Below are 15258 nucleotides of genomic sequence, written 5' to 3' on the forward strand. Positions count from 1 at the left end.
TATGTAAATGTGTCAACGAGAAATATGCTGGTAAATCGAGCACAGAATAAGAGCCATCAGTCTGCTCCTGCTCTTTCACTGTCCAGCCAGCAGGGGGTAAAAAAGGACACCACTGTATACCTTAGTTATAGGAGTGCAATCCACCAGTAGTGCTTTGTGGCAGGGGCGAGTAACTCTTAGGACTAAAAACTGACAGAAATACAAAATTTTACATCTCCCTTGTTTGTATTTAATTTGCATATTTAGTAGTTTTTCTGGAGTTAAAGAAGTTTTGCAACAACTTAAAATCACTGTTTAATCTTCTAGGAGACAAAGTACATATAGCACTTGGTATTGTTTTAATTCATTGTGCATTAAAAGCTCATTTATGTTCTGTGTGTACCCACTCATCTCCATAACAGGCTGAAGCCCAATTTATGGGCGTTTCACTACAGGAACTACAGCCATCATTGAAGTCACTGCCCATCCCCCAGAGTCTCACTTTGTGTACACCCCATTCATAGCCTCAATAGTAAGGACTGATCCTTCGTGTGGTGGAATGTTTACTAGTAGGAAAGCATCAATCAGCACTGGTATGTGATCCAATGGCTGCTAAACATTGCAATAGTGAAAAATTGATTCGCAATTATGAGGGCTGTATGACTGATCTGCTGGCAGCTAGTAAACATTCATTGCATTGGCATGCTGATCATTGTCCGTGCAAGGAAATGTTTACCACCAGCTGCATGTACAATTCCATTCATGTGTTGTACAGAACGATGGCACTTGTGCACCTGCTGCCAGTGACAAGTGACAGCACTCAATACACATTTGTCTCCTTGCGGATAGGAAGGTTGGGTATTGTGCGTGGAGGGTGCTGCTGACCATGGTATCAGCTTCAACACTACCTGGAAAGACAGGACAAAGTGCATGTATCCCCTGGGGGACAGGAATGAATAAGGAAAAGCCTGCTGAGAAGTCATTTCCACTTTTGCAACTAAATTTGAGAAAACGCCAATATATGTCTGTTTTGTGTTCCCATTCACACAGCATACCTAAAAAACATTTTAAAAAATATTTCTTACCTTTTAGAGGATTCTAAGGAGAAGGTTCAAGGCTGAATATAACAATTTTAAACTGTCCTACTACATTGCATATGGGGACAAAACACTTTTAGGCTTTCCAAAAATTGTTTAACCCTTTGTTTGGACAGACAGTGTTCGAACCTCGTTTACAGCTGATAATGAAGTATTACAAACACAGTACAGACAGGGTTTATACTGGTAAACGTTACTCCACAGCCTCCTCTAACCATTACAAAGCAAAGTGGGCATGTAAGGATTTAATAAAATAACATATACGTGGAAACAGTGCCAAAATAAACCAAATTATATAAAGCAGCTAAACCTCACCCCTTAAAAAAGGTTGCAATATAAATCAAAAACAGCGCTATTTAAAAATCAACTTATAATGTGACATAAATAAAAATTAAAAACAAAAAATGTCTCTGAATTTTCTTTCAAATAATTTGAAAAAAGTCCATCACCAACAAAAGTGTACCAATCCACCACCAGTAGAAATAAATGAACTCACCAGAGCATATTGCTAGTCATATTATAAACCAGCAATTTGCACTTTTGCTCTGGGAGCAATACTCTGCAGTCACAGCGGCAACCGGACTCTCCAGTATATTCATTCTCAGCTAGTGGAGCAATACTCTGCAGGAAGGGAAACCCCAGATAGCCAGACTTTCCTAATATATCCAATTCATATCCTTTTGGGAGCAATGCTCTGCAGGCATGGAAACCCGGCAGTAAGATTCTCCAAAAACACTCCAAATCCTCTCATACAGGCTCAAGGGGGAAGAGAAAACAAAGCAGGTGATAGTGTAATACCGTATGGTACATTTATTATTTTAAAAGCCCATCTGAACCACTCACATGGTCAAGTGTCTAGCCGACACTAGCAACAAACACAACGCATTAAAAACATCACAGAAAGCCGGAGACGCCGGCCGCTTATGGAACGTAGTGACGTCAGTCCGAAACTCCACCCTACGCGTTTCGTTACTTGACGTCTTCGCGGAGCAGAAGGATGAACCGTCACGGAAAATTCAGGTCAGTCAGTAGTATCTGTTAAAGCTCATGATCCAAGTTAAAAAAACTAAAAACAAAAAAAAAAAACCCCCCCCCAAAAAAACTTCACCAAATCATCCCAATAAAACCCTTTCTATCCATTCGCCATTAAATTAAAATAAAAAAAAAAAATGCACCAAAGCCTTTTAATCTGACTCAGTTGTACCTTGCCTGCAATCCTTTGGGTATTGAAGACAGATGCTGCAGTCTGGGTGGCCACTAACCTGTGTCATTACCACCATGGGAGTGTTTAGGACATGTGAGGATCCTGCCAATAGCAGCTAATGGGAAGTGTTCACATTCACTCTGTAGCTATGACAGGGAACAACTGGTACAATTGCATTATGCTTCTGTGGATTTGGATGAAGATTTGGGCATTTATATTAGATTTTTTTTTTTTAAATTGCTGCATGGAGCATAGCTTTAAGTTTCATTGTCATTTACATGAAAACACAGAAAATGGGTACACAAAAGAATGTCTGTGTACCCTTACTTTCAAGGCACAGAAGATAAAAATCTTCACCTATGGGAAACTTTTTATTAATGTTCTTGACTGTTTTGAGAACTGGCTTTTGACTAGCTTCTGAATTTACTGAACCAATTTATAAGAGAGGATGTGCTGTCATTGCCAAGTAGACTCTTATCTTGGAGACAATGCAAACTGCCGTCACAGAGCCGGAGACTTTACATATAATCACCAGTAACAATGGGAAGACAGACAAGGCTTAGCCAAGCTTTTAGTGATATTCGTTACACTGGAGCCAGGACAGAAGTCCAACTGATTTCCGAAGATCAAAATGTCCAAGAACTCAACTACACTGTCCCATAAATACACTGGAATAGTCTCGACTGAACAGTGCAGGGTACTTTGTGAGTCAGTAATACCTATTCTCTTTCCAGTGCAACCTAAATTTTTAATAGAATGAATTGGTTGGGAAAGGGAAATTATCTTCAGCTGCTGCCAGCTGAAAGCAATGGTTGATCTGACTAAATGCCCTGGGGAAACCATCTTATCAGATATGAACATTCCACATGAATCAGTCACATGCTGCACGTGGATATGTGGCGCTTTTAGGGAAGTTTTCCAGGATCATTAATTAACAGAAACTGCTCTCTTTTCCAATTACAAACACTTCCTTAGTCAACCAACTCCCTTATTAAGGTTTTATGAACGGGGACATAAAACGCGTATAACCAAAATTAGGCTGCATTATCAGTTAGGGCAACAGAAACCAGACACCAATGACAAATTACTGCAAAAAAGAGGAAACTGGCAAATGTTGCTCGTAAATTTTAAAATGAGGTCAAACATGCAGGCACAATGCAGACACCCAAGGCTTAAGAAAAAGAAAAAAAAAAAAAATCTTTATAGCATTTCAGAATGTGCCATAAACCTGTACAAACTGTACTGAGCTTAGAAGAAACTACAAGTTTATGTCAAGGTGGGGTAAACAGCAGGGAAAGGAGAATAGCAATTCTTGTAGCCTTGGCTGTACAGGAACATAGAGAAGTGATAGGTTTATTTAAACCTCTTCCTGACCAAGGTCAAAACAAACCTTAACGTCAAAACTGATTTTCCAACTTTACAATGATAGGTACAGTTTTACCAGCACATGTCAACTACTTATTGTATCCAGGTGGGTTATACATTGTGTTTTTTCCATGACTGATTGAGCTTTCATTTTTGGCTTAATGTTGATAGCTCGATTTTGTTTTAATATCAAAAGGAAAACTTTCCAAAATATTAGAAAAACTTTAGCTGTAAATTTGCCATTACCATGACCCACCACCAAAATAACCTGCAAAATACTCCTGACAAGCACGGCAATACCACATAAGTGTATGTTATTTCTCTGCACTCATAGTAGGGTCAAAAAATAAAAAACACTTTTCCCCAGACGTCTTCTCTAGCGAAGTGGAAAAGATACAATGAATCCAATGCATCTTTCACACTTCCCTGAGGAAAGAGTACTGGGATGGGTCTTCACAGTAATTGGCCAATCACAGTTACCACACAACTGGGAGAAGGTTCTTCAAGCCCCTGATCATTAGAAAGAGACCCAGAGCTGTCAATAACAGCTTGGTCTCAATTCTGGGAGCGTGCAATCGAGTGCACTTCCAGCACAAAAGCATGCTGCCACCAAGGGAAAAAAAATAAAAAAACTCCTCATATACGAGTTAGGTGGTTGTAAACGAGTTGACCAATCATATCAAAAGTTAATGGAGGAAGCAGTGTTGGCATCCTCCCACAGACAAAAGTTGCCACATTCAGCAATGGGCACCTTACCCAAAGGACCAATCTGACAGCAAGATTACCACAAACATATTTATTTTGGAGAACTACTTCCAGTAACCTAATGGTTAGAGAATCTCTCTCTTACTTACAATCTACAAACATTATATATTTTCTGAAGGAAGAAACCCTGGTGAATAAAATAATGGTAGTTCCAATTTTTTTTTATGTCACACAATACTTGTGCAATGGTTTATCAAGAACAAAATGTCAGTAGAAAATTACATTTAAGTACATTTTAGGCAAAACAAAACATGTTACCCAATTTTTTTGTAAAATATAGAAGATAAGGAACATGTCAAGCTATGAATTTGTGCAGGCCTGCAAAACTAAACTTCAGTACCCTATATTTTAAAAGCCCCTACAGGTCATCAGCTTAGAGTTAAACATGAATAATGGCCCCAGAAATATTTCTCACATTGCTGTTGTTGCTTGTGTATCACAAACAACATTTTTGAAAGCATTTGCCCTCAATAGGTGTAATTACGTTTGTGTGTGCATGCACATGGGGGTGGGCTCAAAAATTTTTTCAGAGTGGATGGGTGTAACTATTTGAATTTTGTTTTTTCTTTTGCACTTTTACTTTCACATTTTTATCCCTTAAGACAGAAAACATTAAAAAGACACCTGGTGTCTCTCCTTCCCTCTATAGAAGCTAAAGGAGAACAGATCATCATGGTGTACTCCGGGGGGGGGCGGGAGTATTGTGCTTGATTAGCTGTAGCCATGAGCTTGTTTTAACCACTTTAAACCAGGACATTTTATATATGTTTTATGTGGCTAAAGGAAGTGGTTAAAGTAATTACTAAAATTACATTTAACCATTTCAACAACTTTATCAAAGCGTTCACATACCTTCTTGAAGGACATCTTTGAGTGTCACTCTCTCCCGGGAAATAGCAATGTCCTTAACCTTGACCTTTGCCTCTTGAAGAGTAACACTTTTCAGGTCGTTCTTCTCGATCCGCAGTGTTGGATAACCTGAGGAGCCAACGGAGCCAAACAAAACAATATGAATACCCAGGTTGTATCAGTTATTTTCATAACAAAAGCAAATATATGGTTAAAACGCTTAACAACTCAAATGGACTTACATAAACATTTCACAATTAATACCAAGTATAAAGTTTGCCCAGAAAACATGCTAATTGCTATATCAAATCTACACTCTTAACATTGAAGAACTTTATTGTATATAAAAGAAAACATATACAAAAAAAATACAAGGAAAGAAAAAAAAACATGGTACATCAATAACATGTTACTACAGAAGGAGATTTCACGGGTCACAACTGGGAACATATTCAGGGATTGAGTAGAACAACGAAAAATGCATGGACAGTAAAACATATCACAGGTCAAACAACTTTAGTAAATACAATAATACTGAGTGCTTGGGGGTAAAGCAGTATAAAGACAGGCAGGGGGGGGGGGGGGGGGGTGCATCTCAACCACATCAAGCAGCTTAGGTGGCAGAGGAAGACAGCCATCTATCCCATATTTTGTTGTATTTCATGGGACATCCTTTGTGAATGTAAATAAGTTTCTTATACAGTAGAGTGGAATTGACTTCAATCAACCATGTCTGAAGGGTAGGATGGTTGTCTGCATCCAGTGGCGAGCCAATAATTTACGAGCACTGAATAGAGTTTCACGTAGTAGGGTACCAAGAGAATTTGTCCTGGGTATATCGGGGAGAAAGCCAAAAAGGCACACTCTGGGGTCTAGTTGCAGAGGTGAACCCATGTGATCATGCAGAAACTTGAGGATTTGTGCCCAGTACGTCTGGACAATTGGGCAGGACCATATGAGGTGGAAAAAGGTGCCTGTCTTCCCAAGGCAACAGGGGCAGAGGGGACTCTGCTCGGGGCATACCTAGAGACCCGGAGTAGAGTGAGGTAAGCTCGATGCAGTATATAGAGCTGGGTGAGCCTGTCGAGCAGTCTCGGCGACATCAGTTCGACATCCTCTAATACCTCATCCCAGATCTCCGATTCCAGGGGCCCCACATCCAGCTCCCAGCAAGATCTAGCCACCCCCACCACACTAATTGTAGTGGGATTACATAGTGCAGTGTATAGAGCCGAGATCAACTTGGTAGGTTCGGACCCAAGAATCACATCCATTAAAGTTAGGGGTTGGAGTGAAAGAACCAGTTCTGGAAACTTGGCCCTTAAGGCGTGACGGAGCTGTAGATATCTAAAAAGCATGCTGTTAGGGAGGTCGAACTCTTCTTTTAAGATTTGGAACTGCTTGGGCCCAGTGGATGTGATCACCTGGTGGAAGTATATGATGCTCCTCGAAGACTACATCTCAGGAGTGGGGATAGTAAGGAGGGTGGGCCCAATTCTTGTCTTCAAAAGTTGTCCAGAGAGGGCGTGCCAGCAGCTGCCTTCTGAGGGGGAGACATAATGCCAAAGTCCTACAAGGCTCCAAATAGGTTCGAAAATGCAGGGAAGCGACTGAAAGACACTCAGGATAGCGTGTAAGGATATTGTCGGGAACGGAGCTCAGCACCCGCATGTTCTACTCCATCTTCGTCCAGGCCATGCCCCCACCCAAATCTACACTCTTTATAATCCCCTAGATCAGTCTCTCAACCTTATCAACACGTAGAAAACCCTGAAATAACTTTCCAATCTCATGGAATCCCTCGTAAAAATTACTATATCTACAACTCAGGAATGCGCCTAACACTTTTGTCATTTTGGGAAGAATTCCAACTTACAGATAGCTTAAAAGAACAATGGTATCAATGGGAACTGATCTGAGAGTGAGGAATTTCGAATTGCTCCAGGAACCCCTAGCAACCTCTGGAGGAACCCTGGTTGAGAAACCTTGGCCTAGATGTTTGACCAATAAGCATCTATATCAGCAGTAAAGCCCATGTAAGTACATTTTTCTAATGAACTCTAGAGGGCCAACTAAACTTTTAGTTTAGCGTATTTCCTGTAAACTGAATCAATTCTGTAATCCTATATTCCACTCAGGGACTCATGTAATGTGGGATCACCAACAGATTTCCAATTAAGAGAGACCAGGCTTGGACTGATCAGACTGCTATACTTATCAGACACTCCAACGTATGAAAGATGTTAACAGACAGAAAATAGAAGCAATTTTTAGAATATAGGAATATTTTATTTATGTGAGAAAAAGTAAACTATTGATATTAAAGTGACCCTGGGTGACATTACTAAGTAATATTAAATAGATTGGATTCTGTGCTCATGAACTAAACCCTAATACTATCCTGTGTCACTGTGCTTTTAAATATAAACTGCCAACAGATAAAAAGGTGCATAGCGCTCTGCAGTTTCTAATTAGTATGTACTAATCAATTCCATTCTTGAGGAAGTCAATTATGATGAAATGACCTAGTGACATCATTATGTATGCCAGAAGAGGTGTTTTAGCTGGCCATACATTATACAATTTTCATTTAGATTAACAAAACCATATAATATGAGGTCAAACTTAAACACGTTCAATTTGAATCCAATCAGGCAGTCCCTTGTACAACATAGTTGAAGGGTAGTCTAAAGGAAATGGACTAAGAAAATTCTATAATGTTTGGCCAGCTTTAAGCTGGAGATTGAGTTTCCAAATGGCATTTACGTAAGCAAATGATATAATGGTATAATTTGTTTTTACATTTAAAAAAAAGAAAAAAGAAAAGAAAGAAAAACCCAAAACAAAAAACACCTTTACCGTAGTTTTATGTTGTTCTGAGAAACCTTTTGCAGTTCTAGAAGATCTACAGAAGGAATGTCTTAACTGCTTGCCTAGCCAGGCAAATTTAGAATTTTTCACATATATGTTAAAAATTGAAATTATTTTTTTGCCAGAAAACTACTTAGAACACCCAAACATTAGATATTTTCTGAAAGCAGAGGCCCAGAAGAATAAAACAGTGGCTGTAGCAACTTTTTATATCACAATATTTGCACAGTTGTTGCCAAATGCAAATTTTAAAGGGAAATTTTTTAATATATATATTTATATTATTTAAATACATTTTAATGCACACAAAAACACAATATACTTTTTTTGAAAAATATTAAATATGATGTTGCCTCCAGTAAATAGACACCAAATATGTCAAAATTTAAAATTGCGCAAGTCTGTGCAATGGCAAACTACAATACCTAAAATTGACCAGAGGTGACACTTTGATAACAGACAGAAAGCAAAGGCTTTTAGTTTAGAGTTAAACGTGAGTTCTGGTGCTAGACTTATTTCTCAATCCAATGTCCATAGTCATACCACATGTGTGGCGCAATGAACAATTACATATGAGGGCCTGCGTGCGCGTTTGCATTTGTGTGCGAGTATTGAAGGATGGGAGTGTTTTTAATTTTCTACTTTTTTTTTTTTTTTACACTTCATTCTTTTAACTTTATTGCTATCACAAGGGGTGAACAAGGCCATTGCGATAATTTTGGGCAATGACAGGTACCCTTTATTGAGACATCAAGGGTCTATTAAACCCCCAATGTCTCCTCTGCCCTTCAAAGCATCGGATCAAACACAGATCGTGTTTGATCAGAGGCTCCCCTGGCTGTAACATCCAGGAATAGACAGTGCTGAAGCAGCTGAATAGGACAGGCATCTCCACACGGAGCACTAGAGTACTTTGAAAGCTACTCCACAGCACCAAACATAACAAACCATCTTGATGAGGGTTCTCAATGGACATTTGAAAAAGCACTACTTTGTAATGAAAATGATCTTTGCTAATTACTAATACACACCAATCTGAAGTGGTTAACTTGTCATACTTGTACCTTCTTTAAAATGTAAGTACAAGAGTAAATACACACTAAAACCATTATTTCTTTTCCTTTCAGAATGCTAAACAAGCATTTTCTAAGTAGGATACACCATGTTCCTTTCTTTAAACAAAAACAACCTGTGCCACAAGAACTATGTGAAAAATTTTAAAGTGAATGCTGCTGTGCCTTGATAAGAATCAAAAAGATTGTTAAAAAAAAAAAATCAGTGAAACAATAAAACAGCGCAAAACATGAAATTAATCAAAAATAAATACACACAAATCATAATAAATTCTGTGGTTATAAAATAAATGTCCAAAACCACCAAAATGAAGAAAATATAAAATTTGTGTCCAAATACAAAATGTGATGAAACCAAAAACAAAGAAAGTCCCCTTTAAACATGCAAATAGTGCTCAAAAATTTTTTAGGATAAGTAATACAGAGAAAAGACTTCACGGATCCATGCCTTCCTGTGAATACTGATGTAGTCCGTACTCACCAGGGATAAGAATAAATTGCACTTTATGGATACAATATTAATCTCCAATTCCCAGGGAAAATTTCCTCTCCATAGCCTCCTCCATATACAAGAGCTTCCTTACATCCAACTTCAAAAGGGATTTCCCCTCATAAGAATGTGTTATATAGGAAGACCAATAGTGCAATATTGCAAAGACTTTTAATTGAATAAAATAGTGCTCAATCTACTCACATTTAACTTAAAATAAGTCACCAATTGACTAAATCCTCCAAAACAGACTTCCTAGTGTAAAACGGATTCCAGAAAGTAAACCAAACTGGCAGCACCGGTTATGACGTCACAAGCTCAACATAGGAAACTGTAAGTATGTCTGGCGCATTTCGCCCCTCCGGGGCGTTACAAAGGACTTATATACTACATTGGCGTGCCTCCTACCTAAGAATTAACCAATCAGAATTACTTATGGTAAATCGGGGATAAATAGGGAAATATCCAACCTTCCCACAATGCCAAATAGTTATTAATAAGCTGCCAATATGTTTACCTATCGGGTCCCCTTTCATAATAAACAATAAAATTAAAATCAACAAATGTATAATAAACAAAATAAAACCAACACAAATCTCTATGACATAAAACCTATGCAAACATATTATTCACACACCACGAGTACTGTAGGAATATGAAAGGGGACCCTAATACAAAAAAATTTACAAAATTTCAGTCGCAGAGTAGTGGGGAAGTGTTTAATATTCGTAAATTTTTATCTTGCGGAAGTACCTATGTAACTTACCTTTTAGAGTGCCTGTGTAACTTACAGTATGTGGGGAGAACCACTAGAAAATGGTCTACTAGATTGGGAGAACACATTAGAAATATAAAAAAGGGGTTCAAACATCACAGTTTATCCAATCATATTAGGAAGTTCCACAATAAGGATCCGGCGGTCTTGAGATTTTGTGGGATTGATAGGGTGGAACCTCACTGGCGTGGGAATAATTTGACCAGATCAATCTCAAAAAATGAAACGAAATGGATTCTGTCATTAAAGACACTGACCCCTAAAAGGGCTCAATGTTGAAATTGATTAAAATTCTTTTTTTATCTGATTGGTAGTTTTTTTATAGCCCCCCATTTATAGGGATGGATGGGTCCATTATCCTTTTAGGGGAATAAATAACACTATGGGGTATATTTAATTTTGTTTACGGATTTGTTTTTATATTTCAATGTAATATGCTTTTATATTTACACGTATTATGTTTTTATATTTATATGTATTATGTTTTTATACTGATTATTATTGAATTTTTATTATTATTAAGGATACATTCATAATCTCTGGTGACACTCGTGGTGTGTGAACAATATGTTTGCATAGGTTCTATGTCATAGAGATTTGTGTTGGTTTTATTTTGTTTATTATACATTGTTGATTTTAATTTAATTTAATTGTCTTATCTATTATGAAAGGGGACATATTGGCAGCTTATTAATGACTATGTGGCATTATGGGAAGGTTGGATATTTCCCTATTTATCCCGATTTACCATAAGTAATGCTGATTGGCTAATTCTTAGGTGGGAGGCACGCCAGTGTAGCATATAAATGACGAGGAACCGGAGGTCTAGGTCTTTCATAACGCCCTGGAGGAGGGGCGAAACATGTCGGCCAGGCGTACTTCAGGGTTCCTATGATGAGTGTGTTACGTCATAACCAGTGCTGCCAGTTTGGTTTACTTTCTGGAATCCGTTTTACACTAGGAAGTCTATTTTGGAGGATTTAGTCAATTGGCGACTTATTTTAAGTTATAATGTGAGTAGATTGAGCACTATTTTATTCAATTAAAAGTCTTTGCAAGATTGCACTATTGGTTCTCCTTTGTCTTCCTATATAACACATTGTTATGAGGGGAAATCCCTTTTGAAGTTGGATGTAAGGAAGCTCTTGTATATGGAGGAGGCTATGGAGAGAATATTTTCCCTGGGAATTGGAGGATAATATTGTATCCATAAAGTGCAATTTATTTTTATCCCTGGTGAGTGCGGAATACATTAGTATGCACAGGAAGGCGTGGATCGTGGAGTCTTTTCTCTGTATTACACTTATCCTAAACATTTTTTGGAGCACTATTTGCATGTTTAAAGGGGACTCTTTGTTTTTGGTGTATAATTATTTTTGATTAATTTCATGTTTTGCGCTGTTTAATTGTTTCACTAATGTTCCTTTCTTTAACCAGAACAGGGCAACCTGTACCTTGGTACCTGTACACTATCAGGTGCCTCTATAAGAATAAATGTTCAAGAAACGATTAAACAAGAAACAAACATGCTAGTTAAAGCTAAATAAACTGCACCTAAAGTGGTAGCACAAACTGCATTCTAGATTTAAAAGAGTTACTTCACAATGAATGAACACGTCAATAACATAATCTACGATAAGCCTAGCTGCCAAAAGAAAAAGCATGACCAGGTGAAGCTTGTTACACATATCAGGGAAACATTAAATCATAGAGTTCTTATAGTGCTTGAATAAGACAAGCCTGACCCAACCCTCTTGCAGGTTCTCACATTGCTTTCCTGAGGCCACAAATTGTGTTGAAGCAAGAAAATATGGCAAAATCAAAATCTTGTCTTTGGGCTGAGTCCCAGATTTGACTGCCTAATGCCAGTGTCTTTTGGAGGACTACTTTATTAACCATTTAACTTGTGCATATTTTCATAGATGAGCCTTTTAGCTGTAGTAAAGTTGTGTCTTTAAAATAAAAAGCTGGTCCTCCTGCAGGTTTAAGCCATACTGCACTAGTATGCACCGCATACTAGCTCATTATGACAGACTTGCCTGCAAACAGAGCCCTCCAGCGCAGCGGTGTCACAGCTACCCTGACACTTCCATCTACACCTGGTGTTCATTCAGGTTTCACATCTTTGGCCATGGCACACAGATCGGACCGTGTGATCTGAGCCGTGTTGCTCAGATCACATTACTTGCTGACAGGCAGGGGGTATATTTATGATTGAAGAGACCACTAAAGTCTCCTCTGTTAGGACATCCTTTGCCCTCAGCAGATTTTAAATACAATTAATTTACTATTTTAAAGCCTAACTTCGGGCAGAAAATGTGTGTTTGCATGTATGTATATAGTCTAGACACAGACAAAAAATGGAGTAAAAAAAAACTGATATAGAGCCGCAGAGGGGGAGGGGGAGAGGGATTATTTATTTTATTTTATGTACTAGTTGCATGCATTACTCAGGTGTGATTTTACCCCTTGTCAGTGCAAATTAATATCAACTGGTTCAGTCTCAACTGATGGCCTAATAAAATGGTGTCTCATTACCAAAAGGGTCACACAAGAAACATCTCATGATTGGTAAAAGGCTCTCTCAAGACCTTCGCAACCTTATTGTTGCAAAACATACTGATGGCATTGATTACAGAAGAATTTCTATACTTCTGAATGTTCCAGTGGGAACTGTTGGGGCCCGAATCCAGAAGTGGAAATAACATCATTTCACAATAAACTGGCAACAATCAGGTGCCCCTTGCAAGATTTCTGACAGAGAAAAGTGAAAAGAATGATCAGAAGAGTTGTCCAAGAGCCAAAGGACCACTAGGAGAGCTTCAGAAAGACCTGGCATTAGCTGATACAATTGTTTCAAAGAAAACAATAAGTAATGCATTCAGCCACCATGGCCTGTATGCACGGTCACCATGCAAGACTTTAGTGCTAAAGAAAAATCATGCTGAAGCTCATTTAAAGTTTGTTGCACAAAATTTAGACAAGCCTGTGAAATACTGGGAGAATACAGTCTGGTCAGATGATACCAAAATTTAACTCTGAGGATGCCATAATGCACACCATGTTTGGGAGGTCAAATGGCACTGCACATCACCCCGGAAACACCATACCAACCGTGAAATGTGGAGGTAGGAACATCATGGTGTGGGGCTGTTTTTCAGCATATGGTACTGGCAAACTTCATATCATTGAAGGAAGGATGAATGGAAAAATGTGCCAAGACATTCTTGATAAAAATCTGCTGCCATCTAGGATGATGAAGATGAATTGAGGGTGGACGTTTCAGCAAGACAATGATCCCAAACACAAAGACTCAATTGGTTTCAAAGAAAGAAAATAAAGCTGCTAGATTGGCCCAGCCAATCACCGGACTTGAATCCAATAGAAAATCTACGGAAAGAACTAAAGATCACAGTTCATAGAAGAGGCCCACGGAACTTTCAAGATCTGAAGTCTGTGTGGAAGAATAGGTCAAAATCACACCTGAGCAATGCATGCAACTAGTTTCTGCATACAGGAAGCATCTTGAAGCGGTCATTACTAAAAGTATTTTATACGACGTATTAAATAAGTTTCAGTTAGCCTGTTCAATACTTTTCCCTTGTGTCATTACATTTTATTACACAACTTAATCTCTGATATATATACACACACACTATATTGGCAAAAGTATTGAGACGCCTGCCTTTACATGCACATGAACGTTAAAAGCATCCCAGTCTTAGCCCGTTGGGTTCAATATTGAGTTGGCCCACCCTTTGCAGCTATAACTCTTCTGGGAAGGCTGTCCACAAGATTTCGAGTGTGTCTATGGGAATGTTTGACCATTCTTCCAGAAGCGCATTTGTGAGGTCAGGCGAGAAGGCCTGGCTCGCAGTCACCGCTCTAATTCATCCCAAAGGTGATCTCTCGGGTTGAAGTCAGGACTCTGTACAGGCCAGTCAAGTTCCTCCACATGCCGCAGCCCCCCCCCTTAATACTCACCTAACTCCCCTCTCGATCCAGTGATGTGAACTGGAGTCTCGGCTATCCAGGGACTCCCTTTTTTCATTTGCTGAGACAGCAAGCGAAAGCCATCGGCTCTCACTGCTGTCAATCACAGCCAATGAAAAGGGGGGGCGAGCTGCAGCTCCACATGTACATGGACACAAGGAGCAGTGGGTGCCCCCATAGCAAGCTGCTTGCTATGGGGGGCTCGACAGGAAGGAAGGGCCAGGAAAGCCTGTGGGGCACCCGAAAAGAGGAGGATCTGGGCTGCTCTGTGCAAAACCACTGCACACAGCAGTTAAGTATAGACAGGTTTGTTATTTTTTCCTTGAAAAAAAAATAAGCCTTTAGAATCACTTTAAGAGTTCCCTTCACTGGAACTAAGGGGCCAAACCCCAATCCCTGAAAAACAACCCCACACCATAATCCCCCCTCCACCAAACTTTACACCTGGCACAATGCAGTCAGGCAAGTACTGTTCTCCTGGCAACTGCCAAACCCAGACACGTTCATCGGATTGACAGAGCAGCACGATTCATCACTCCAGAGAACACGTCTCCACTGCTCTAGAGTCCAGTGGCGGTGTGCTTTACACCACTGCATCCGACAGTTTGCATTGCACTTGGTGATGTAAGGCTTGGATGCAGCTGCTCGGCAATGGAAACCCATTCCATGAAACTCTCTACGCAATGTTGTTGTGCTAATCTGAAGGCCACATGAACTTTGGAGGTCTTTAGCTATTGACTCTGCAGACAGGTAGCGACTTCGGCACACTGTGCGCTTCAGCATGCGCTGACCCCGCT

The 15258-nt window shown here is 39.3% G+C and overlaps 1 protein-coding gene across 2 annotated transcripts in view; it reads right to left on the reverse strand.

Annotated features, from left to right (window-relative positions):
- RYK (receptor like tyrosine kinase) overlaps nucleotides 1-15258 on the reverse strand; it is a 211694-nt gene that overhangs the window by 80693 nt on the left and 115743 nt on the right. Inside the window, exon 8 of one of the 2 annotated variants that reach the window (XM_089671227.1) lies at nucleotides 5263-5396. In XM_089671227.1, the coding sequence (XP_089527353.1) occupies nucleotides 5263-5396 (134 nt within the window). The remainder of the gene's footprint in view (nucleotides 1-5262; nucleotides 5397-15258) is intronic. The other variant, XM_089671226.1, reaches the window with a different exon arrangement.

Source organism: Staurois parvus, unplaced genomic scaffold (assembly GCF_062004578.1).
Source record: "Staurois parvus isolate SC_StPar_1 unplaced genomic scaffold, SC_StPar_1.0 ptg000102l, whole genome shotgun sequence".
Taxonomy (NCBI): domain Eukaryota; kingdom Metazoa; phylum Chordata; class Amphibia; order Anura; family Ranidae; genus Staurois; species Staurois parvus.